Below are 25,841 nucleotides of genomic sequence, written 5' to 3' on the forward strand. Positions count from 1 at the left end.
GTTTTAAGGAAGTGACAGAATAAAAAAGGAACACAGCGCATTTTCTTCTGATACGTTTTCCTTTTAAAATGTGCATGTGTTGTAGAACTGAGCCCTACTCAACTTCTGTTTTCACTCAGTGGTCCTGAGAATGGTATATAGAATAACTCACATTTTAAATATTTGTGGTGATGTTCTTCTTTTTATATATGTATATACATATAACCATGCTTTTTTTTTTTTCTTTTTACATTTGGTGGGTTAAGAGGCAGTCAAGTAATGCGCTGCTACAAAATTCTGTATTCATTCGTTTATATTTCTTGCATACTTCTTAACGCAGTCGTGGCCGACTGATCTTTTTTTTCTTTTTTCCATAACTTTATTAGAGGGTTAACAAGCCACTGCTCCAGTGTTCTTTAAAGCAAGATTGCAAATAAGTCTTTTTTTTCTTCTTATTGGCAAATTGTTGGCTGTAGAGTACTGCACAAGTATAAACAACATGAGAGATCCTTTAACATAACATGAGAGAGCCTTTAGATGCTTTGCTCCCTAGCTTTGGAACTCATTGCCAATTGAAGTAAGGAAAGCTCTGGCTGTTGGGACTTTTAAATCTAGACTTAAAAGTTATTTGTTCTGTTTAGCATTTTTAAAATTATTCTATTAGGAATTGTATGTGCTTCAGTTTTAATTTTAACTCATAATGATTGTAAAGCACCCTGGGATGCTTGCATGAAGGGCGCTACAGAAACCCAAGATTGTATTGTACTGTGTTGTAATGTATTGTATTATTACATGGTGCTGGAGTTGGACCACGGACAATTCATATAGAAAGCATTTGAATACTTAGCTAAAGATAAGGAGTGCGTGTGGGGGGGTACTGTCTCTTCTTGCTTCTTTTCCCCCTTTTCTGTCAGTTATTTTATTAAACTAAATTAACATGGCAGTTATTCCCTAAGAAATGCCAGCATAATTTACTGCTGCAAAGGGGCTCAAAATGTAAACCAGATGATAAACTAAAAATAAAAAAGTCCACATTAAGATTTAATTGCACTTCCCTTTCTATATTACGTTCTTATGTAAAATACATTACAAAACAGTACTTTCTTTATCACTTCCTTCACTTTTAACTGAATTTCATTAACAATAAAGAAATATATTGTCTCTGTTTCAGTAATGTCACTTGACAGTTAATCCCTTAACTTGATGTACATGTCTTTAAGATTTTTTTTTTTTATTATTTTATTTTTTATAAAGAACATGATAGCACTGACTGGAGCCAAGTATTGCACAACCATGTGATTTGCAAGTTTCCCAGCTCGCAGCTTTGCCAGTGCAGGTCAATTCACACCTGCCACACTTATGCCATTCTGGTCCTCATGTTGCTTTTCCTCGGTGATTGTCAGAGGTAGAGAGTTGTGCGTGCGGCTCCTTCCTTCCCCCCTCCCTCCCCGCTCCAAATGTGTGGTAAAACTTGTGCATTGGAAGTGTCTGCTCAGGAATTAAATGGAGTTTAATTTCTGTCCATTAGGAAGCTGCTATCCACATCGCCAATTAAGCCTTCTATTTAAAGGGCGAGGAGATACGTATGTCTACATCTTAATCACTGCTGCGACTGGTTTGCAGAGACCTTCCCTGACTGGTTCAGTTATTACTAGCAGTGGTGGGAGGCAGAGAGAGCAGCGTGGTTATAAAACCTACCCAAAAGCTAAGCAAATTCTGTAGGTGCTGTAGCGTCACTGTCAGCAGATTTAAAGCTGAGGTACGTCTGTGCTAGGGGACGCAGGGGTGTAGGCATAAAGATGCGTCTGGAGAGAATTACTTGAATTGGTAATAATCTTTTACCTGACAGGAGAGAAAGCGAAGCAGGACCCACTTATTGAGAGGCAATGCTAAGAGACAAGCAACTCTCACCTTGTCAGACCAGACTCCTTGCAGTGCTTGGCTGTAATCATCGCTTAGAAGAAGAGAGATGCATTTCTCAAACGGACCCTGAGCAAAACTCTCAAAGCTGGCTCCCTCCCCCCCCCTTTTTTTTTCTTTTTTAATTAATAATTAGGTTCTTCCTTTTTATTTCCAAGAAACGTGGTAGGAAAACCTAAGACGAGGGTGAGCTTTGTCTCTCTTTCCTTGGACACTTCTTTAAGAACAGCACAAATAGTATCAGATTCCCCTGGTGCCTTGCAGCAGTGAACAGAGGACAGGTTTTTCAGGACAGCAGCAACCTCAGACCTGCCTCACTCCAAGCCATGGAATAAACTACTCAAAAGGGAAAATTTCTGTTCCCCAAGGGTGGGAACACATGAAAGGTTCTCCTCATATACACCTGTCTCTTAATTATTTTTAATTTATTTTTTAAGTACTAAGATTTCCTACATTGAGAGTTGCAGTTCTTTCATAAGCTTGCACCAGAAGAGGGGGGGAAACTGCACTAAAGCATAACCTGTGCCTGGTGGCTGCGCCACTTCTCCAAAGGATTTTATACTTTTTAGGAAACTGTCATGGAAAAGAATGGGTTTTGTGATGATGAAAAACTGAGGCACGTGCAAAGGACATTAGTGTCAATGGCCTTTCTAGAGATGGAGAGGAGATTTCAGCTCCTGAAGTTTACCTAGTGTGTTCGTATTTGAATCGGTATATCTAGGCTCGCTCAGAATTGTGGAGGTTTACTTACATGCATGTATCACAATAAAATCCCACCAAAATATACTTGCCAGCTAGTATGTCCCCAAGCTCTTAAAGCACTTTTTGTAAGGAGGAGCTTTATGTGCTAAAGCTAATCTAGCTACATTTTTTTGATTTATAGATATATATATATAAGGGGTAACTAAGAAAAAATTATGAATAAATAGATCCTCAAAGTGCATGTCCATATTCCACATGGAAAGCTAGCTGGAACATTTCTCTTTCGAGATACCTTCATTGAGTTTTGCATCTTTTTATGAATTCTTCAGAGCATCTATACTTTTCACAAACTCTTGTCAGTGAAAGGCAGCAACACAGAGGCGAAACTAGTATCTTGGCTAACATAGCTGCTTAAAATGTCACCTTCATTTGATTTAACTTAGCAGAAGTTAAGAATCCATAGCAAATTTCGTGCTATAACTCATTTTTCTCTTGGCATATTTTTAGATTTTTCTTAGGACAGAAAGAAGTTTGTTCATGTGTTTTTAGCAGCATAAATATCCTCACAGAATTTGGGTCTATATGATTAAGAATAATCACAAGTACAGGTGGCTCATAAAGAGGCACATGGCCTGAAACAATAAATCTGACACTTAACCATTTAAACAAAGGATAGGCAGGGGATGTTACATTTGGCACTAGAGGGGTATTTAAGCAAGCAATCAGAGGCGTGAGAGATGCGCTGACTAGGAGAGGAAATTAATGAAGTTCAAACTAAAAGCTAGTCATACATTTAAAAAAAAAGTATGTATCTAGTGAAAGAGATTACCATGGGATGTGGTGAAAGATCCAGCACAAGAAGTCTTCAGATCAATATCAGATGTTTGCTCTAGTTCAGCCACAGGTAACTTGGCTGCATTCAGAAACTGATAGATGAACTGCTAGGGTCTGTTTTTATGTAGAGTCCAAATAGATGCTCAAAATGGTCCCTTTTGGCTTTAAAAATCTGCAAAAACTTGTGTAGAAACAGGAGAAGAGATCAAAGAAGCAGTTTATCCTAAACACCCAAAGAAATTCAGCAAGACAACTGTTAGTGCTACTGAGTCGGATGACTTCTTGTCTGGACATTGTGCCTTAGGGCTCAACTTCATGCCAGACATCTGATGCTTTGCCTAGCAGAACAGTGGAATCTGAGGAGAGACTTGCTGAAAATCATGTCCTATTTCCCAGCAAGGAAATCTTCCTTAACGTGGTGGTTAATGCTAAGCAATTTTGAAGAGCCTTTTACAAAAGCTGTAGTGGAAAAGAACCATTGTGGTTGGTTGAGGATAGAACAATTACCACCATGGCTATCAAGTGAATGTATATACTTCATTTTTGTGGAAAAGTTTTATGTGCCCAAAGCTGCATTTAATGCATTAATAGATCTAAAATGTTGCCTATCACACGAAGCATTTGCATTAGGATAGCATTTGGAAGCATGTGTATTAGATTAGCATTTCCAGATAGGAAACAAGTCAGAAGTGTTCTGACCTGGCTGGAACAGAGTGGTTGGAAATAAAAGCAATCCACCTGAGAGGAAGGCTGGAGGTGTCTCTTACTCTGGATTTTCACCAGATCAGACTGTGAGATCTCCAAGGCCCCACCTACCCCAACCTTTATTCCTGTGCAAGAAATGCTGGTTTGCTCTGTCCACATCAGTTGTGCATGATCTGGATTGTCCTCCTGGGCTCCAGCTTTCTCTAGTCTTGTTCCTTGTGTCCCGAGGAGAAGAGGTGAGCATAGGCACTCAGGCTTCACGTAGTGTATTGCCTAGCATAGGAACAGCAGCAGCCTGGAGAGGGAAATGGTTGGGGCTGAGGACCCTGTCTCCACATTACGGGACTGGGAGGGAGGGATGGAGCTTACCCTGGAGTAGCTCCACTCTGGTCCTGTGGACTTGAAGTCTAGCCATGGTTGGAGCACAGCTTCTGGGTTTAGCTTAATCCAGCAGAAGTTCTGCCTGTGTGCTCCGAGATGGCTTTGTGATTGATGGGCACCGAAGTAGGAGCAATGGGGAGAGCCCTTGAAAATGTGCATTCCCAATTCAAGCTAAAAGAGCAGTTTAAAGCAATCTTGTTACTTCATAAAAGCTTTTTCAAACAGATTCCTGGCTAAAATGGATAGCGCTTTCCCTACCCATGGAGTGCTCTGGTTTGAGACCTCTTCTGGCAAAGGCACTTACAGAAGCAAAATCTTAGGGTGTAATAATACACCCCTCAAAATACAGGACCATTGTCATTCTGTGAGGTAAACCAAGAATTAGCTTATTAATTATTGATTATTTTGCATTTTGTATTTTATCCAGGTTGATTTTAGGAAGTGTTTAGCCAGGACTTTTACTACTAAGTACCTGCCATTTACAAATAGTGTGCCATAAAAATCAGGAGTCTTAAAAAGATTCATGTTGGACATCTGACAATGAAGACAAAAATGTGTTATGTCTCCTTATCTTTTATAGGTTGAGGTTGTGACTTCATTTTCTTTCTTTTTTTTAAGTCTGAGGCACTATGCCATAAAGCTTGTAAAGCAGTTATGAAGTTCTTCAAATCTGAATTAACATTTCCCACCTACCTATCTTTCTCTCTTTTAAGCTTTTAACCTTTGTAGATATAAGACTAGTATCTTAGGAAGCAGCTTTTTATTTGAGCTTTATTTATATCCGTCAGTGGGAGATGCTCAGAAAACATTGGGAGAATGCTGCTCTGTCATGCAGCAACTGGGAATTTACATTACAAAATGGTAAAAATAGTGCAAGGATCAGTTCCTTCAGATGCTGAATCCTCATTTCTGATTTTCAAAATCTTCTCGTGTGTGGGTATATTTCTATACATATATAAATACATGTGTATATACATACATATATATGATTGGGGTTCTTTTGTTTTATGTCTTCCCTCATTACATTCAATGTAGCTTTACGTTTACATTAATATGTACATTTATAATACTTAAAGCAACATAAGGCAGAAAAGGAGGAGGAGATAATTTAGGCTATACAAGGATAGGAGAAAGGAGGAAAGATGTGCTTGTGTATTGGAAGAAAAGCTTGCGCCGTCATTTTCAATCTGCCTTTAGGCAGTTTTAACTTATATGACCAGCATTTGCCATGCAGATCCTTACTTCTCCTGACCCTGGCAAGAAAATGGAGGTCAGATAGCCATCCAAGTGCAATGCCAAAGGCACAAACAAAAGTTTTTTTCTTCTCTGTCCATCTGTGGATTTTTCCCTTATAGGAATGTTTATAGGGCATATAACAACAAATTCCATTGCGTTACTTGCTATAGTTCAAGGTAATGGACCAAGGAATTTAACATAATTCTTCATATGCAATTAAACTGTCCATTTCATGATGCCTTGTCCAAAAAACAGCTAGTGGCTGGATATATTTGGTCTGTTTTAATTTGGAGTGGCAGGTGATAATTCTCTGCCATACCAGAACACTAGAAACAACGTTTTGCCCTGGTTCGGTTTTTGCAGTACGTGGGCTGGTGTAGGCTCAGGCAGGCTAAAATCTTTGATTTGGGGATAATCTTGTGTTATCCGGTTGGGGCTTGAATGTTCCCTTCTCATTTGAAAAATGTTAACATAGAGTCTCCTGAGAAATAAGCGCTCCTAAGAGTTCGGCTTGTATTAAAACTGATACTTGCCATTTCTGTGCAAACAAAAGCCACTGATAGTGGCTAGGATTGGGGAAACAAAGTTCCTCTGTCCTTTATGAAAAGATCTCCTCCCCCTCTCCCCCCAAATCTTCAAGTTCTTTTCTGTTCTGCAACTTTATCACTATGCAAACTAGGTCTAGGGACAAAGCCTCGTAGCTTTTCTCTTTTTCTGTTTTTTTGTTTTGGTTTGTTTTTTTTAAAAGCATATTAGGGTTGCAGCACTGACACATGCTACCCTGCTGGTGTCTAGGGATGTAAAGTGGAGGATTTATGGAAGACAAAATAGAATAGAGCCTTAAAAGTTTGGCTTTAAAAAATGGAGCCAGTAGTTTGACAGATTGTTCAGTAAATGTTCATTTTATTGAGAATTATAAAAAAGGTGCTTAACGCCTCTGTGCCATTAATATAATACATTAAAAGGTTACTGTCAAGATTAGTGTTTCAGCTCTGAAAATTGACTGTAGGGTTTATGGGCAGCACTGTTCATAGTCTGCTTGGAAGATGAGGTATCTTCTACTTACCACTTGACAAAACCATTATGCTGTTACAAGGCTTTGTACCGAAAAACTTGATAAATAGTAAAACATAAATAAAATCTCATTTGAAAAGCAGGATAATAGTTCCTGTCTGTCTTAAAGCCAGATTTAGCAGATGCGGGTTTGAATGTAAAACAGTTGTGAAAATAGCCAGTGTCAAACTAGTGCAAAATTAAACTTGTGGGGTGTTCTGTTTTCAGTGTCTGTTATTGTTGAAGTACTCCATTTCAAAAGCATGCATTCCTTCCTACAGAAAAAAAATCTGATTCCTTAGTTGAAATTAATTAGCATTCAGAAACCAGATAGCATGTTTTTGGGTATTCATGAGATCTCTGTTTGAAAAAATGTTTTTAACTTGTAGAAATGTGTTGCAACACACAGATGGGAAGAAAAAGGAAAAAAAAAATCTCTTTAGCAAGCACTGTGTGTAAAAGGAATATTACATTTTGCACGCTCCTGATTACCCTGTGTAAACAGTTTTTGACATCTGTCTTTATAGTTTTCGAGGAGAGGAAGACTTTGTTAAAAGAACCATTTTTATACAGCAGTCACCATTTCAGTCTTGCTTTACCTGTATTATGAAAGCAGATGGTCTGCATGTCTTTTGAATATTTATAACTATCAAAAACAATCTCTTGCTATTCACCCTTAGGCTTATGAGATGTCAGGACTGTTCTGGTTGAAAAAAAATCATCTTGGGTGTTTACAGAAAGAGGATTACATTAAGCTGAAATGACTATACATTTTCTAGTTTAATATTTGTCCATCAGCTGTTTAATCGTATTTAGATAATTGTGTAAATAAGTTGTTGCAGCCCTTGCCCCTTCCACCGAGCAGGCTTGAAGCTTTAAACACTGATGAATGAGTTGCAAAAAAGCTTGGATTTTTTTTTTTCCTAGTTAAACAACCTGGAAGGCCGAAATAAGTTTTGGTTACAATGCTCCTTTTGAGGGAAATGTTTCATTTGCGAAGGAATCCCCAATATCTAATTCAGCCAAGTTGTTTTAGGAAGCTGCTGTGTCTGATACTCTCTGCTAAGTCTGTTAGCATGTATTTGTTCTGTGTAAATACTGCAGCCCAACTACCCCTTCATGAGGCATGAAAACAACCTCATTCTGCCCATATAAAAATAATTTTAAGGTTATTTAGGGGAAGTTTTGGGACTGTGGGGGTTAAAAGCTTTTTTGACTGGAAGCTGAGCAATCACTGATAACAGATTTTGCTGTGGTTGGTTGATTTGGCAGAAAAGCATGAACAGTTTTGGTTTAGATGATTGAATTAACCTGATTAACATTGTTTTTGTTGTTTTGCAAAAAGGACAACAGTATACTTTTAGCGATGATCGAACAATACTTCACCTGGTTGGAGAGCAGTGTTAGAAGCCAATGACTCAGAAATGTCTCCCTTGTAGCACCTGCACCAGTGGCTGCAGCGCCCAGCCAGCACGAAAGGCTCGGGTCCTTTCCGCGTCTTGCAGGACGCACCTTGCGTTAGATTCTGGCACAATACGAAAGGTGTCTGATGCTACCATTTTATCAGGTTTTATTTGATGGGCATATGAAAAGAGTTCTCGTTGAGATTGAAGATATTTCCCCAGGGAGTTCCCCAACTTCTTTGAGAAATGATGATGTTTGGTTTTCAAGTCTCTGGTATTTAATCTTCCTGAAAGAGTGGGATTTAGTTCAAACTACGCTGGGTGAACCTCAGCTGAACTTCAGAACGAATTCTACCCCTACCTCCACACAGTCGTTGGATGCCTAATTATAATTAACTTATTTGGCTAAAAAAAGAGCACTTGGGCTGCAGCAGATGGTATCATTCCAGAATAGTGGGATTTCTGTGAAGGTGGCACCATTTCAGATGAGATCTCCTGATTCTCCAAACAGGACTGCAAGTGATGTGGTTGGGGGCAGGGAGGGATGGAGAGAGGGGAAAGAGGGAAATTTGGGGATCTTGAAGTCTCACAGCTTACTTTCAAGGATAAACTTCTAGCAGATACGTTAAGACTGCGGATCTGTGACCAGTTTTTGCGTTCTATCGATTTTCTTTGCGACACGTGAAAAAGAAATGAGATTACGAGTGATGAATGTGATGCATTTGAACATTTGTATGATATATTTATATTCGTCATCCTTGTACGTGGAAAGCGTCTGCCTCTGTGCCTCACGGATAAGGAATGCCTATGCACAGTAGTACCCGAATATGATGTATTTCAAATACAATCATTTTCATTTTGATTATTGATAAGTATAAGCCAAGACATGGGGAGCTCCTCATGTGTAATGACCCGGGAAATAAGAAAAACTTCAATACACCTCCAGTCGAGATCATGGATCTCTGAAGACCACTAGCTTATAGGGTTAATCTTCAATTTTAGGCCCTAAGCATAGTGGGCATTCGTATATCTAGATTGCCATTAAAATGTGTGGGAATTCTACAGCAATAGGAATTATATAGGAATTTCTATAGCAAAGTGCATCTCTCTGCACTGACATGACTGCAGGTTTGATGACAACATAATAAATAAAGCATAGAAACAATGAAATTCAATGTTGTCAAGTTATTTTCTGAGTTAACAAGGTAGTAATATTTTATCTGGCTTGTAAAATTTTGCCTTCAGTGAATTAGTAAATAAATCATTGATTCCTCCTGATGAGGATTCTTAGCGTAGGTAATATCACTTGAATGTTTGCATGAAGTGTTCTCGAAGAAAAAGCAGGATAATTTTCATTTTAAAACATGTTGATAATGTCTGTGGTTTGTTTTTTTTTTTTTTTATCTACCTTGAAGAGCTGGAGTAAAATCCCAATATTAGCCATCAGAGCCTGAAATTCACATTGTGTCAAAGAAGGTAAAATTCCTAGCTGTGTTATTTAAACAGACCAGTCCCCTATTTGGTTGTAAAATAAAGTAACCACATTAAATTTATTCCTGAAGAAGCATGGGATGTCACAAACTGCCATGTCATTGGCATATCGTCTTTTTAAAATGACATGGAAGGAAGGACTAGGAAATCCTTGACAAGTATTTTCATCAACAGTAGGTAATTTACTAAAATTATTATTAATATACATGTTTTCATACTTACTAAAGTTATTTGGGCAAGAGAAGACATCTGAAAAGGGCAAAGTAAAATGAGAGAAAATCATCTTGAAGTCTAAATGACATCCACAAAATATGCACAAGTTAATATGGGTTGTTGACCCATTACATGTGCAGTTCCCTATTTTGCACATGCAGATCTGCAGGTTTTGCATGTACAGTAACGGTGCATTCATATAATTTACCATTTCAGATTCAAAGGACTTTTTAAATCACACCTTATGTATCATGTGTCCACGTTTAAAATGATTTAATCTGTAAAAGAGCTTAAACAATGATTTTGTAAGTATTAGACGTTAATGATACTGCTATTATATTGGAAATTGAAATTGGGTTCAGCTGAGCTTGGTTCAGGTCATTTGGGCTAAAGTTGCAGTAGTCTATTAAGATTTCATTCTTCTTTTATACCACTGACAGAAGGCTTCTAGCTAATTTCAGAAATGCCCGATTAATATCAGGGAATGGTAAGAATTTTGGTGATTCAGAGAAACATTAAAATAGCTGCCTGGTGAGTAGAGGGTATCCACATTTGGCATAAATAATACTGCCTCACTCTAGCAGTGCTGAGCCTCCACAAATAGCATGTTACCGAGTAATACGTTAGAAAATGGTTATAATAAACTTCACTAAGATCAATAATCAAGGTACTTTTACTCAGAAGCTGAACTAGCCTTATAAAAGAAGACTTATAGTAATATTTATTGCATTTTTACTCCAGACTCTTTCTCCTAGTGGTTATTGCAGTTTGTGTAACAAAGGGGGGATGCTGTACATCGATTTTACGACAGCACAGATATAGCTAAATGTTACATGCGGAATAGCGAAGAAACATAATAATCAGGGCTTCGTCTTCTTGACTGTCATTGTTTTCTCAATATGCTGGACAATTCCTGTAGTTAAGCTAAAAGTAACTACTTTCCACATAGAAATCTAAAAGGTGGCAAAGTTCAGTCTATTGAAATTACATTTGCTAATTTTGTTGTTCATACATCATATACTGAGTATAATTTTCAAGTTGGAGCATTATCTCATTTTGCAAGGCTTAGTCTTAATTGATTTTGTAAAAGAATGTACTGGAACTGAAAGTTTTATGCATTGTAAATTCCACTATTTTAAAATTGGTCAAAACTGAGCAGAAGGTAAATTTCTCACTGTAGCTATCTGATATCTCGAGAACCTTTGAGAAAAAATTGTCTCTATCATCCTTTGGTCTATTTTACAGCTAATATTCAGTTACAGAATTAGACATGACAATAAGACCTTTTCATAAGCCTGCTTCTGCGAATCACTTAAAATACCCTGTTTAGGAAAAGCAAGTCTGGGTTCATTTTGGGTTGTTACATACATATTTTATTCTCCTGTAAACCCCCTTATTTTATCCTACTGATAGGTAATTCAGCTAAACTTTCATCCTACAATTTCCTGGGGTCTGCCCTCTGATAGGTGGGCACAAAGAGAATGAGCATGGGTAACTTGGGGCATTGCTTGCATTTTTGGAGTCAGTGTAGGATTTGTATGCCTGAAAACTCGTGTGGGTACGTGAAGGGTCAATCAAATTTAAAAGCAGAAATAATACAAACAAAATGCACTTTCAAGATTAGCATCTTCATCCAGAGCACATCCCATTGCCTGATGTTTCTTGGTCGATAGCTTTGTTCTTCCCTTAGTACATCTGCTTTTCTTGCTCCCATTTACAGTATACCTTGGTTTGTTTTTATGCTCAATTAATAAGTTTTTTAAAAGGCTTTGGACAATAGAATTAAAAATGCAATATGGTTCTCAAACTCTAAAAATATAATGGTTTCAATAATTGAAATAATTTGTGCTTTGACTTGTACTGCTCTGTATTACAGATTTCTTTTTCTTCTCCCCTTTTCACACAGAGTATGATTTCTTCCATTGTGAACAGCACTTACTATGCAAATGTCTCAGCAGCAAAATGTCAGGAATTTGGAAGGTGGTATAAACATTTCAAGAAGGCAAAAGATATGATGGGTAAGCAAAAAAAAAAAAAAATTGCCATGATGGTGGATACATACCATTATGTGTCACATTGAGGTCTGTCACAGTCACATAAGAAGCCAGGTCCCTTCACAATAAGTTTAGGATGCTTTTGATGAGTAGATGTAGAAAGTACATATATAGTGAAAGAATTCATTTAAATAAATATTTGCTATTGAAACAGCCAAACTGACTTGGGTTGCCAGAGATGTAAAGCTGTCATTCTGTAAATCTAGAGATCTTCTACCGCCCAGAATAATTGTTGAAAAAACCTGTTCCTGGAACTGTGACGGACTGATTTTTTTAATGTATGTATTTTTTTCTTGCTCTGGCTAAAGTATATTTAAAGAAACAGGCTTCTATAACTATCACTGCCTTCCAACAAGAATGCTATAATTTTATAAATTCATATCTTTCTCTAACTTTGGGACCCTGATTTCAATTCATTTTAACAAATAGTTGTTATGACAATTGTTTGCTTGTTGTAGTAAGCACAAGTAAATTACTGGAGGAAAAAAATCCATCAGTGGGACATACTAATTCTGTAGTACCTTTTATCTGTCTGTATTGTCCCTTTTTAAAACTATTTCTTAAACCTGTTAACATAATTTTGAACACTTTATGTCAGAAGATTTCTGTGTAGTTCTCAACAGAATGAAGAAATGGGACCTCAATTTGGACTGAATTTTGAGCTTGACTTAGCTTTCAGTATTTGAAGCAAAATCATTCGTCTACCAAAACGGGTTCCTTGCCTTTTATAGCTTAAGGCTGTAATGAAGACAATGCATCACTTTTGTGATAATTGCTTGAATTACTATTCCAAGTGAATGGCCCACTTGGGTTGATCTCTACTTTCCGCTAGTGAAAAAAGGCAGCTTCTTCTCTTTATCTACTTTGTACCTTCTGTGCAACACTGAACTCTTCTTCTGAGACTACCGAAGTTGGTGGTAAGACTTGACTTGGTTTCAGGTGGTCCATGTGCGAGGCAGCAGAGCGTGTGCATGGAGGGGTGACCTTTCCGCAGTATCCTCTCCCACTTCCATTGCTGCAGCGCTCCTGAATGGGGCAACCCCTGAAAAATTTGCCTTGCGTCATCTACCAAGACAGGTTCACCATCCATTCATTCAAGGTCAATGAAACCAGTCCATAGGAAACGTGTGTATATGTGCATATTCCTGTGTAACCTAATGCTGGGGGGCGAGGCCGTGCTGCCCCCAGAGCCGCACAGACGAGGAGCTAATCCAGGCTATGGACACCAGACCTCTCTGCAGATCAACATGCCTTTTTTTTTTTTTTTTTTTTTAATTTCTGCCTGTGATAGGACAGAGGGGGAAGGGCAGGGCTGTGGGTGGGAATCCAGGTACCCATTTCTTCTTCCAGCTCTCATCCCTGTGGAGGAAAGGATGGTCTTGCACTGAATGACTGTTAGTGAAGATCATAATTACTGTGAAAAGTTCAGACACTGCCTTTTTTTTTTACAAAATATGCTTTACTAGTATAAGAAAAAAACTGCTACAACACTTTTGTGAAGATACTGGGGTTTGGGTTTTTAAATAAAGCATATTTTCTTAAAGCTATTTCCAGACCAGCATTGCTAAAGCTCTAGAACTGAGATTGTTTAAAATGAAAAAGTGACATACGTTGATAAAAAGGAGACTCCTTTACATCAGCCTAGAGTTATTTTATATTGTCTTATGATGCACAAGAGGGGAGCTGGAAGAACTCTTGTAGTTTAGAAAACTGTGTTGTTAATTAAAAAGGAGGGTGTGTCAAGGCAGATGAGTTAATATAAGAAAAAAAATCAACCATGTTGCAAGTCACTGAAAAAAACCATGCATACATGGTTGCAAGATAAAGCAGCCCATCTGTGTAATTTACATAAATTATACTAGTTCCTAGCAGTCCTATACAATTGATGCAGCATCTAAAAATTAGCCAAGCATGGGGAGGTCCGCACCCCACCCTGCTTGTTACAGATTTCCAGTGGCTGGAAACTGCAGATGTTGTGGCGGGGACACCACGGGAGGAACAAAACCAGTCACGAGGGGCTTCTCTCTCTGGTTGGGGTGTGCTTTCCTGTAACAACCCTCCTTACCCTTTGTGCAGATGCACTTACCATTTCACCTGCATCTTCTGCAGCGCACAGAGTGGTTTCCTGTCTGTCGTTTTTGCCCCGTCTCTAGTTGCTTGCTGCCTTGCCTGAAATCCCCTGCATCTATCACTGCAGGGATGCGCTCCGCAGCCGCATGCTCGTGGTTCGGTTGCATTGCGCCTTTGCAAAACTCTCAGGAAGTTACTCCTTTGCCGTACGCGGTTTCCAGCACGTGATTTTTGCCTCTGGTGTTCTGCTCGTTCCTCCAAGGGCCCAGTGATGATGATGGGCAGTTTGTTGGATGTTTTTTTAAAAAATATTCACTACACCATTATTTGTAGGTAAATTTTGAAGGCAAATAGCCGCAACAGTGATGTTATGGGCCTGCTGATCTAGGCTGGAGAGTACAGTAAACTTGAACCTGAATGCACCATTTTACATTTACTTTTATTAGCACGTCTTGTGAGGAGCGTGAAGCATGTGATTTTCAGTCTTATGTTGGCTCTTTCAATGTTTCTTTTCCACTGTAGTTGAGATGGATAGCCTTTCTGAACTGTCCCAGCAAGGTGCCAACCACGTCAACTTCGGTCAGCAGCCGGTCCCAGGGAACACAGCCGAACAGCCTCCATCCCCTGTTCAGCTTTCTCATGGTAGTCAACCATCAGTTCGGACCCCGCTTCCAAACCTGCACCCTGGACTTGTATCTACTCCCATTAGCCCTCAGCTGGTAAATCAGCAGTTGGTAATGGCCCAGTTGCTGAACCAGCAGTATGCAGTGAACAGACTTCTAGCCCAGCAGTCCTTAAACCAACAGTACTTGAACCACCCTCCTCCTGTCAGTAGATCCATGAACAAGCCGTTGGAGCAGCAGGTCTCAACAAACACAGAGGTGTCTTCCGAAATCTACCAGTGGGTCCGTGACGAACTGAAACGAGCAGGAATCTCACAGGCAGTATTTGCACGTGTGGCTTTTAACCGAACTCAGGTCAGTTGTCTTTTTTCTTATTTTTTTTTTAAATCTAAGAGTCCCTTCTTTCTTTCTCTATTTAGTAATTATCACCTTTTAAGTCCCTCTCCTCATTTCTGCCTTGTCACTTAGCTCCTGTGAAGGAATGACGCTTCCTTGCAGGACCAGTGTCCATGTTGATAGAGTAAAGAAATCTTCAGTGATTGGTTTGTGGCAATACCCACTGTTCTTACAAACACCTTGGTTCCTCCCCAGTTGTGATGTTTTATGAATATCTTAAACATCTTCCCTGGAAAGGACATGAACAGCTCTGTGCAGAACCATTCACAAAGTCACCCAACAGATTGCCTTTTGTGTCGCAAAGGTATACCTGTACTGACCACATACATGCACTGAACAACCTGTCTTCTTTCACAGGTGTACCTGAGATGGTCTTTTATTTTTGCTTGCATTTATTTTTATTATTTCCTAGTGAAAATCTTAATAACATCTTTCCAGGTTTCTGAAAAAATTAAACAATAAAAGCTTTATTTTTAGATCATGTACTCTTTTCATGTATTTTTGTAGTTTGTTGCAAAAGCAGTAGTTGCTGAGATTTGCCAATGTCCACGTCAGAACATATACTTCAGCTCTTCAATGCAGAAAAAACTAGCCCTAGCAAAGCTGATAAGTAACACTAAAATGTGTTATTTTTTACACCTGTTTTAGAAGCTAACCCTGTTATAATTTATTCTGCTCTATGAATTTAACTTAATGCCATGTTGCATGGAATTTAATCAAGCAGAAATTATGGAAGAAATGTCAGTATATCCAATGCAAATAATAAGATCTCAAAATTTTAGAGGTCTGTTTTAACAGAAAATAATATAGGAATTTTTTTAAAAGGAAATATTTAAAAAATACGTAGGTGATTTTGCTTTGATTCCACATTTTTAAACTTAAGGAACAAGTATTTGTCCATTGTAGAATACAGTAAAAAAACAATTCATAATTTGGGCTTCTCTTGAAATGTTGACGTTTCTCCCTGCATAGCTTCGAGCATAAAAATTCTGTTTCAAATGCACTGGTACCGGGTTTGAATCAGCATGTCATTTGTAATTGTTCTGAATTATTATTGCCTTAAAATTTTTTACATCCTCCTTTAGCTGAAAGAAAGTATAGTCATGGTGTGAATTCTCTCTAGAGCTCTCTGTGTGTGTGCCTTTCCTCTTAACAGGAGAGGAGGTTTTCAAGATCTGGGTCTTTCATACCAAATTTCATGGGATACATGAACTCATGCAAGGATTACTTATGTAAGGTTCAGATAGTGTCAGTTGTTATATTTACAAATAAGTGACATAGAGTTTCGTTTAATACAATGTTTAATATTTTAACTATTGATGCTATAAAATATTGAAATAATAATAGTAGCTTCAAGTTACCGTGGCTTGCAGCTGCCATCTTACCTGGGCAAAAAGCCGAGCAAGTAGTTCAGAAAATAAATAGGTTATTAGACATTTACTTCTTCTCAGACTTGCCTAAAAGCAGCTTGTTTTCTCTCAGCTTCCTCCCCGCTCTGAAGTCATTTGTTCATTTTTTGTCAGCTAGTTTGCATAGAGCTTTTGGTCTCTCTTGTATTTGTTACCTGAAATACAAGGACAGTTGGTTCTGACTGGACATTGAATTTATATGACACAGTATAAGAAGATGCTCTTGAGATGTGATGAATGCAACTGTAGAACCAAGTTTCTAGTGCAAATTCTGATTCCTGATTACTATATATTTTTCTTGCTACTGTTGTGGTTTAATTCAGCATGCAGCTAAACACCACACAACTGTTTGCTCACTCCCCCCTGCAGTGGGATGGGGGAGAGAACTGGGAAAGAAAAAAAAAAAAGTAAGATTTGTGGGTTGAGATAAAGACAGTTTAACAGGACAGAAAAGGAAAGGAAAATAATAATAATGATAAAAGAATATACAAAATAAGTGAGGCACAATGCAGTCGCTCACCACCTGCTGACCGATGCCCAGCCAGTTCCCCTGTGGCCCCCCGGCCAGCTTTCCCCTAGTTTATATACTGAGCATGACGCCATATGGTATGGAAACTTTGGCCAGTTTGGGTCAGCTGTCCTGGCTGTGCCCCCTCCCAGCTTCTTGTGTATCTCCAGCCTTCTCAGTTGGTAGAGTGTGAGAAGCTGAAAAGTCCTTGACTTAGTGTAAGCACTACTTAGCAACAACTAAAACATTACTCTCATACTAAATCCAAAACTGCACTATACCAGCTACTAGGAATAAAATTAACTCTATCCCAGCTGAAACCAGGACAACTACAAATGTTATTAAATATTTGTTTAAAGTTCAATTCTTCCACAGACGTTGTGGTTAACCAGCTTGGTAAAATGTGTTCAAAGTGACCCAAAACTGGGAGGAAACCCCAAAATGAACGTTGAAAACAAATCGTGTGAAGAGACATGAAATATATATGTAATATATTTTGGCAATTTTCAACCAAATCCACTTGAAAGAACACAGAACAGGATCCCTATATCCTACAAAATGGGTTAGCTAGTCAAATTAGTATTTGCAGTTAGCTACATAAGATTTTGAAGTATTTGATATGTATTGTGGCAAACATAGGGAACAGAAAAGAAAAATACTAGGAGCCTAGGCAATATTAGCTTCAATGTGGCCAAGAAATATCTCAGCATAATTTTAATATGAAGCAAAGCCCCATTGGAATCCAGCGGAGTTTGTTGTAGGCACATTTCACCTTTGCAAAACTGAAAATTTTTAATTGTACCCACAGTAACAGCTAATGTCCAATTATAAATGCAGGTAGAGATACCTGTGATTCTTATAAGAAAGCATTTAAATTTGTTTTGCTTGCTGTACTTCGGAATTTTTAGCAGATTATTCAAGGATATATCACATTTGACTTAAATTAGGGCAGCACTTTAATAACTGGTGATACTTAGATATTATTTTCTAATATTGAGGTAATATCTTTTGTCTTTTTTTTTTTTCCTTTAGCTAGAGCAAGTGAAAATGCTTGTTTAAATTCATCTACTGATTTCTGAGATAAAAAGCTAACTCAGGCTTACCACTGACATTTTTGAAATTGTCATAAGCATATTTGAGCCGTGTCCAGGGACCATATCATGCCATCAGTTTCTGAAGGCAGATCTCACTGAAATCGGTTAGGAGTTCTGCGCAAAAAACCCCGATGTTGAGATACAGTCTCTGATGAGGGAAGAGATTTGCTTTCAGCGTAAAAGTTAAGGAAGGAAGTGAACTATAAACTAAGAGTAATTTAGCTTAATTTTAGCTTTAGTTTTGGCAATAAAAATGGACTTTGATGGAATTGGCTGAAGATGTTGGCAGCTCTTGTTTTAGAGACCTGTGCTCTGCAATATGAATACAGAATTTGGGTGGAGGTTTTGGGTGGGAAGAGGGGGTTCTACCAGCTTAGTGTAGTAATTCAACACTTGGCCCTAGTTTCCAAGAATTTTTAATTTGGGGGAAAAATGTTGACTGGAAATATTTCTGCTTCCTTCCAGCCCAAAGGAAAGAATTTGGTAAAATTCTGAAAACTAGAGTGTCTTTTTTTTTTTTTTTTTTTAAATTATCGTTGATTTATAAGGCAGAAAAAAACCCTCAGAAAATTGAAAGGGTGTTCTTAATATCTTCTCGGGTAACTTCTCCCCTACCCTTAACTTCAAAATGGTAGTTTCAAAAATGTGTAGTTCTCAGGAATGTGCCTTGCAAAGTTTAATCAAAGAGGAATCCAGAAAGCTATAACTTGAATGAAAATTAGCGTCTATACAGGCACAATGGAACAATGGTTGTAGGGAGCAGAAGTGGTTTCGGAGAATGGAGCACCTCTCCCCATGAGAAGTTTCACAGTGGTCCTTCTAGGAAGGGCTTCAGAGCCCAGTGGGTCTGATGTGTTATTTGTCCTTCAGCAGTGGCGATTCCAGCTCACTGGCTGCAAAGAAACAGATTGAATCCTGTTAGCACCTCTTTGTAGTGCACCACGGAAAGGTTTGTTGAGTCAGGATTTGTGCTAGCAGATCCGAGTTTCACCTCAAGCACGGCTACCAAATGTGTGTACCATTCTCTATTTGCTAGGGTAATTTCAGTAAATTGAGCTGGTTATGTTTCCATTGCTGTTCGGCCAAATTAATAAACGTGGTATTTTTTCCAGCCGATGTCAGTGCACTGTGCAGACACCTCCTCTCTCTTGAAAGAGCGAGTTCAGTTTTTTCCTGCGCTTTGCTGGTCAGAAAATGGCATTTGTCATCAGCTCACTAGCCCAGGTGGCACCAAGCAGCTGTGGGGTGACGGTGCCGATGCATTGGGGCAGCCTGCAAAGCGCGATGCCCCGCGCCAGCCTCCGCCACAGCCTCCCCATCAGCAAAGAGGCTCAGCCTGCCCCTCCACATTTGCAGTTAAACTGGGAGGTTCTCTACTCCGTTTTGTTCTTCTTGAGAGAGCTGGAGTGGAGCATCGGCGTTTGTTTGGCTGAACCACCTTCGGAGCCCTAAACAAATAAACAAACTCCTCTACCATTTCTGTCGTGGGTTTGTAAACGTAAACATGAGTCAGGAAACGGAAAGCTTCGGTTCCCACAGGCAAGTCTGACATTTGACTTGAAGGCGTAGCTTAACCTGGTGCATGGCAGGGTGACATGTACGTACGAGCAAGGAATTGTGTTAGTCATGGTTGTGGTTGGAACTGTAACTCAGGGCTGCCTGTCTCTGTTTGTGTACACTTTCAACCATAACATTTGCTGCATGAACTCGGGTGCTGCTGTACGGAGGTGACCTCTCGGCTCCATCTTCGCGAAAGGAGGGGGAGTGCTTTTTGCTGCTTTTGCCATGTCTGACTATTGTAACTTTTCTTCTTCCCACCAGTGACAGTTTTTCATCTCAAGGTTTTTGAGTACTTCTCAGTGTTTCTGCCAGATACCTTTTCTCTCCCCCTCCTTTCTACTTCACCCCCATGCTTGTTTAAAATATTAGCTGCCAGGATGCATTGCCTTTCGTTCATGTATAATGCCTTTTCTCATATGTGAAAACTTCTGTGTATTTAGGATTGTGCTCATGCTAATTCTGGGCAATTGCTATTTCGAGGGAGAATGCATGGATGCAGTAAACGGCTCCATGTAATTTTAAAACAAAATCTAAGTTTACACAAACCACCTTCTCAGGCACTTTTTTTTTTCCTTCCACTTTGTCTTTGGCACACTTTATTTTCCAGTAAAATGAAAAATGAAGATGGATTATTCAAAATTGATAACAGTAATGGACCATCATGTACTGTTTTATTGAATTTGAGTTCTGTAAATTACGTGGTAGAGAGAAATTTGCCTGCTTAAGTATAACAGAAATTGCCACTGTATTCATATAATTCTTCGTAGTGTAATTTAAGAAAAAGCACACTATCCATATCACTATTGAATAAAAGGTAAAAAGGTGCTATTACACTATCATGACAGCTCTCCTCTTGCTACTAAGCGACATAGATAAATGTGTCTGCTTATAACTTACTTGGCAGGGATCCAGGCTTGTGGGTGGAGCTTGCAAAGAATCTCCCACCTGGACATGGGATGGGAGCACCCTGCAACACAGAGGGATAGCGTTCAGGGATGTTCTGCATGTTTTGGGGAGGTTTGGGCAAATTGCATTTTTCTTCTGGGAGCTTTGAAGTTCTATCAGGCTGATAAAATCTATTTGAATCAGTGATTACGTTCAAAGAGGAGACGAACTGGGGGCCAGACAGGCAGTGGTTTTGTTCGTATTGGCAGACACTTTCATTTATCTCCAGTTTTAAAGAATTCATAATTAGCTTTTGAAAGCCCTGATAATATTTATTGAACATTTTTGTTCAATTAGTAATGAATTATACTTGTGATGACGTGTAAACTTTCTTTTTTTCAATGAGACCTGGTAACACGTTAAGAAAACACATTTCCAGTGTGAAAAGAATACAAGGGAGGAACAGAGAGGAGGACTCTGAGCCTCGCAGTGTTTATAAGCTCTATGCAAAACAGCATTTAGCTTTTATGCAACCTGAGGTACAATATCAGGAGATCACACCAAGGCTTGTATCTAGGCAAACCAGTTCAAGCCTGGTAAAACAAACAGTAAATCTCTGCACGTCAGCATGGGGCAGGATGTGAGAGCTGATGTTTTCTTTCTAGGATTTTCCCATTTTACATTTTGTCTAACAATCTTTAGCTGAAGTTTGGTGCTCAGAAAATTGAAGCAGTAGCAATGAAGTAATATTTGAGGCAGGCAAACTGTATTGTAAGACTTTGCCTGCACCTGGTACTACACCTTTTTTTGATGTTATTTCCTCGCATATTCTGACCTTTAGGTTCAAAGCTCCTAGAAGCAAACACCTCCTCCTTGCCTTCTCCCCACTCTCATCTCCCCTCCTCTCTCCACATCTGTGTGCTCTGCTCTGCTCCCAGCTCATGCAAAGAGTCATGGCAGTGATGGGGGAAGGAGAAGGGAATGAATACTTAATGGCATTTCTAATCACCAAGAGGTGTCCTGCAGCAATGGTTATACTGACAAACCCAGGAAAAATACAAAAAACAGTTTTCTTTGTTTACTTATTTCTCTCAGGGGGGAGAAGTTATACAAGAAAAACAGCCTTTTCTGCTTTTTTTAGCTGCCCACTATGTGGCAAAGGCTTATACAAGCAAATATTTTCTATTATGGGCTAAAGTATTTTTCAAGGACATTTCCTGTGGCTGACAGTGGGCTGGCTGTTAGTAAGGAGTCCCCTCTCCTGCCAATGATCAGTCCACTTGAGTTTAGTTTTTCTTTCTACTTTTTAATCCTGGTGTGGTTGTTTTCAGCACAGTAGCGGTCAGAAATCACATGTTTTTACACCTCCATCATACATCCTGTGCTCTGCAGACAGCTTTGCCTTGTTTCCAGTGGCACAAAATCATTTTTTGTCTCCCTTGGAGGATGGGTTGTTTAACTCTACCACTGACAAACAATAGTAACTGTGGGTTTTAATACTTAGAAGTAGAAAAAAAATGATAGACAAGAATTTAATTTCCATATTTGCTAATAAGTAAATTTATTATTAGCCTAATCACTAAGAAAACTTTTAAAATTTATACTCCACTGAAATGCCACTTTTGTCTGTAACTCATTTATTTACCTTCTGAGTGGTTTCTACCTGCATACCAGAAAAGAGGAGGGATGAAGAATAGTGGTAAGAAAGTACCCCTCTGGATTATTTTTTTTAAATCCTCCCCCAAATTATTTTTCGTGCTTAGTGCTGGAAAGACTGTTTTTATTTTCCATCCCATTTCCCTCTTCTGTGTGCAGGCACAGACAGGGCCACAAGGACCACGCTGGCTCCAGTGTAGTGGCTTGCACCTCCATCCTCATCATCCCTGAGAGATGGAGGGGCAATGGAGCAAATGCAGAGCTCAGAGCTGCGCTGGGTGGGCTCTGACACTGCCTAAGCACAGCTGCCTGAGAGCAGTGGCTCTGCTACAGCACCTTCATGGGGTGCTTTTGCCCGATAGGATAGGACCTTTGGGAGATGTGGCAACTTCCATAGGTGCTGTGAGCATCAGACTTCCCTACAGAGGTGGCAGGAGCTGATGCTTGGGCCATACCTTTCTGTAGGACTCCCTTAGGAATGTATAACTTCAGTCAGGATTGCCTCTCTCAGTTTTAGCTGTTTTATTGCCTTCCCCCCTCTTCCCCATTCACCCTTCCATTATCCCAAATAACATAACAACAGATCTTTAGGAAAAGAAACACTGGGTTGTGTTATTTCTTTAAAATCACATGCATGTTCCCCTGTTACACTAGCAATAAAAGCCTCTCATACCAACCCTCTCCTTGTCCCAGCGTGGCAACAACATTTATTCGAAAAAGAAGTTCACGTTTGCTTTTGCAAAAGTTAGTTTTCTTATCACTGCCTTGTTACTTCAAGACAGTAGAGCATTTTGTATGCCTGACATATTTAAAAGGAGAATTTGTCGGGGGGGAGATTTCAAGAACCTGTTGACATTAAAGTTCTAGTTGCACTCACAGGTTCATAAGTATTTGATCTTTTAGGTGCCCCAGACTGCCAGGCCTGCTCCTTTGCTGAGAACCGAGGTGAAATGATTATGTAGGAAACCTGGTGTGGTCTGTACAAGCTGCTGGTGGCATGCTATCATCTCCAGCCTGCCCATCTCTGGCTCACTGCTACGGATGCCCTGTATGCTGTTTTCCTCTCATTCCTCAGTGCTCGCTTTTATCTGTCATTGCTGGACTCTGAAAGTGGTCAAAGGACAACAGTGGTAAATGGACTTAGGAAATGGGACCTGCACAGCAGGTGCTCACATAAATAGCCCAGGCAATGGACTGGGTGAGGATTAGTGTTGTCCTGGTGAAGAGATGGGAATGGTGGGAGGAGGAGAAGGGCAAAGGAGGGGGAGCATCCAACAGTTATGTTGTTAAACTCCAATATACAACTCTCAAAACAAAATATTGACTTATGGAAAATATGGACCTGAGTCAGTTAAGCAGTACTTTAGGAACATTGTGAGTTTATAATCTCAGATTAGTTGTGAAATATCACTTCCTTTCAAAAAGCTGTTTACGTTGCTAGAAATGTGGAAAGCCATTTCTTTAGGTTGGCTGTGCGTTTTGTCTGGGAAGCCTGAGAACACCCCAGTGTCATGCCTCTGGACTATCTGTATTTCACTTATTCTTAACGTCTTGTGATTGGCGACTGTGAAAGATTTCATGGCAAGTTAAGCCAGTAAAAAGAAGGAGACCTATTAGGCAGATTCAGTTTATGTTCTATGTAAAACAGATGCTTAATAAAATTACGGGTACAATTGAGGCTCTCTTCTCTGCTACCTAAATTGCCAGTAATATATTCCTGTGTGGAGTGAGTAGTGCATTTGCTGCTCTCGTTCTCAGCCCAGTGGAAAGAAGAAAGAGGACCGATAAGCAGTGGCTTTGCAGAGCACGGTGTTACAGGCGTTCACCTAGGCTAACTCTCCAGCATATTTTTTTCCTTCCTCCCTACAGGGCTTGCTCTCAGAAATCCTCCGAAAGGAAGAGGATCCCAAGACTGCCTCGCAGTCCTTACTGGTAAACCTTCGGGCTATGCAGAACTTCTTGCAGCTGCCAGAAGCCGAACGAGATCGAATTTACCAGGACGAAAGGGAAAGGAGCTTGAACGCAGCCTCTGCAATGGGCCCCGCACCTCTCATAAGCACACCGCCTAGCCGGCCTCCACAAGTAAACCACTCTGTCTGTCTCCTACATTTGCTCGTTGTGCTTTCTCACTGTCCTGCTGGGTGATACCTTTCTTAAAAAGAAGAAAGCTTTTACTGTTGCATTTTTTAAATGCTCATAGAGTCACTGTTTGCAGTGCATATCACAAATTAAATTTAAGAAATATAATGGATGATAGTAGCAGTTTATTACTACCTATTTTCTAGTTTTAAGATAAATTCTATCCACTATGGCTCCTACAGAGTTTTTTGCTCATTTTATTGAGATACGAGCTTTACTGGGCCTGGAACATGCTGGCTTTTAGCTGTCTTTTTCTCCTATAATTCTCAGATGTTGTTTTCAATGTTAGAGGTTCAAATAGGGATTTTGAAGGATTTGGACCACTAAACTGATTGGGAATGAAAACAGAAATACGAGTACATCGTATTGCCTTAAAAATTATCTTCCAGAAAATGAACAGATAAAACTAAAGGGATAGGGAAAAGAAGACCCCATCCCAAAATTCTGGGCACACTTTCACCAGATTGAGCTACTGACAACTGGATAACACAACGGACTTGCCATATCCATCACTCTGAAAGATTGGGATATCCTCATTAAAGCTTCATTTAGTATTTGTTCAAATTAAACTCCTATTGAGTTCTGTAAATATAGTGGGACTATTGGTTTCACTCTCAAAATTATAAAAGTTAGATAGAGTGGGATCCGGCAATTCAATGTAGTCCTTGTGTCTGTCAAGGAAACTTGCATGCTGGTTTTAGGGTACGTGAGAAGTATAGGTGTGAGCCCTAGGAATGCATAGGATTTCCACAAAGAAGAAACGCAGTTGTGAATGAAACGCTCCAAAAAACAGCGTATCTTTTTCTGAAATACTCTACATTGCTGTGGCTCAAGATTGTACCTATGCAAGGACAAAACAACTGATGATATGTGGGAATCGTGCAGTATGCACAGTCCAGATTTGCTATACAAAGCAAGGCTTTGGGATTGTGGGAATTTTGTGATGGCTGAGTATATAAACACAGAGCAGTTTTTTACTAACCAGGCTCAGGCATGTGCCTATGACTATATTCCGTACCCATTCTGAACGCTATAAATTCCTTCAAGTTATTTTTCTAATTTTCCTGCAGCTAATGGATGCTAAGGACCACACTGATGTAACGAATAACAAAATTGTAGGAAAAGGGAGGACAGAAGATCGCTTTGACCTGCTGCAGTACTTTTCACAAGATGAGAAAACATTTTTAGCAGAAAGAACAGACTGTGCTAATGGTCTAGTTTTGTTATCATTAACTGAGTTTAGTCTGCGAAATCCACTACCGATACTTTTCAAGATAAAGGACAAGAATCTATTTACATAGTAATGCTGTAGTGGGAAATAGTTAAATATAGATAATGGTGTTTAAAATAACATTTGAGTTTGTTTTAATATCTGTACCTGCTCCCACAACCCAGGTAATTCAGAGCAAAGGCTAACCCTCCTTCCTAACTTATCTCTTTCTGCTAAGGTAATGTCTCACACTGTCTCAAGTGGTCTTGGGCAATTTCACAGCTAAAGAACAGAGTTAATTACAGGACTTTGCAGAAGGA

At 39.3% G+C, this 25,841-nt stretch overlaps 1 protein-coding gene across 6 annotated transcripts in view; it reads left to right on the top strand.

Moving 5' to 3' along the window:
- Positions 1-25,841, top strand: part of SATB1 (SATB homeobox 1) — a 95,171-nt gene that overhangs the window by 35,259 nt on the left and 34,071 nt on the right. For all 6 annotated transcript variants that reach the window (XM_087771775.1, XM_087771740.1, XM_087771784.1 and 3 more), the window contains 3 exons: positions 11,824-11,935; positions 14,564-15,018; positions 24,042-24,254. In XM_087771775.1, the coding sequence (XP_087627901.1) occupies positions 11,824-11,935; positions 14,564-15,018; positions 24,042-24,254 (780 nt within the window). The remainder of the gene's footprint in view (positions 1-11,823; positions 11,936-14,563; positions 15,019-24,041; positions 24,255-25,841) is intronic.

Source organism: Nipponia nippon, unplaced genomic scaffold (assembly GCF_047370975.1).
Source record: "Nipponia nippon isolate SJK-2023a ecotype South Korea unplaced genomic scaffold, ASM4737097v1 scaffold_1, whole genome shotgun sequence".
Classification (NCBI taxonomy): Eukaryota; Metazoa; Chordata; class Aves; order Pelecaniformes; family Threskiornithidae; genus Nipponia; species Nipponia nippon.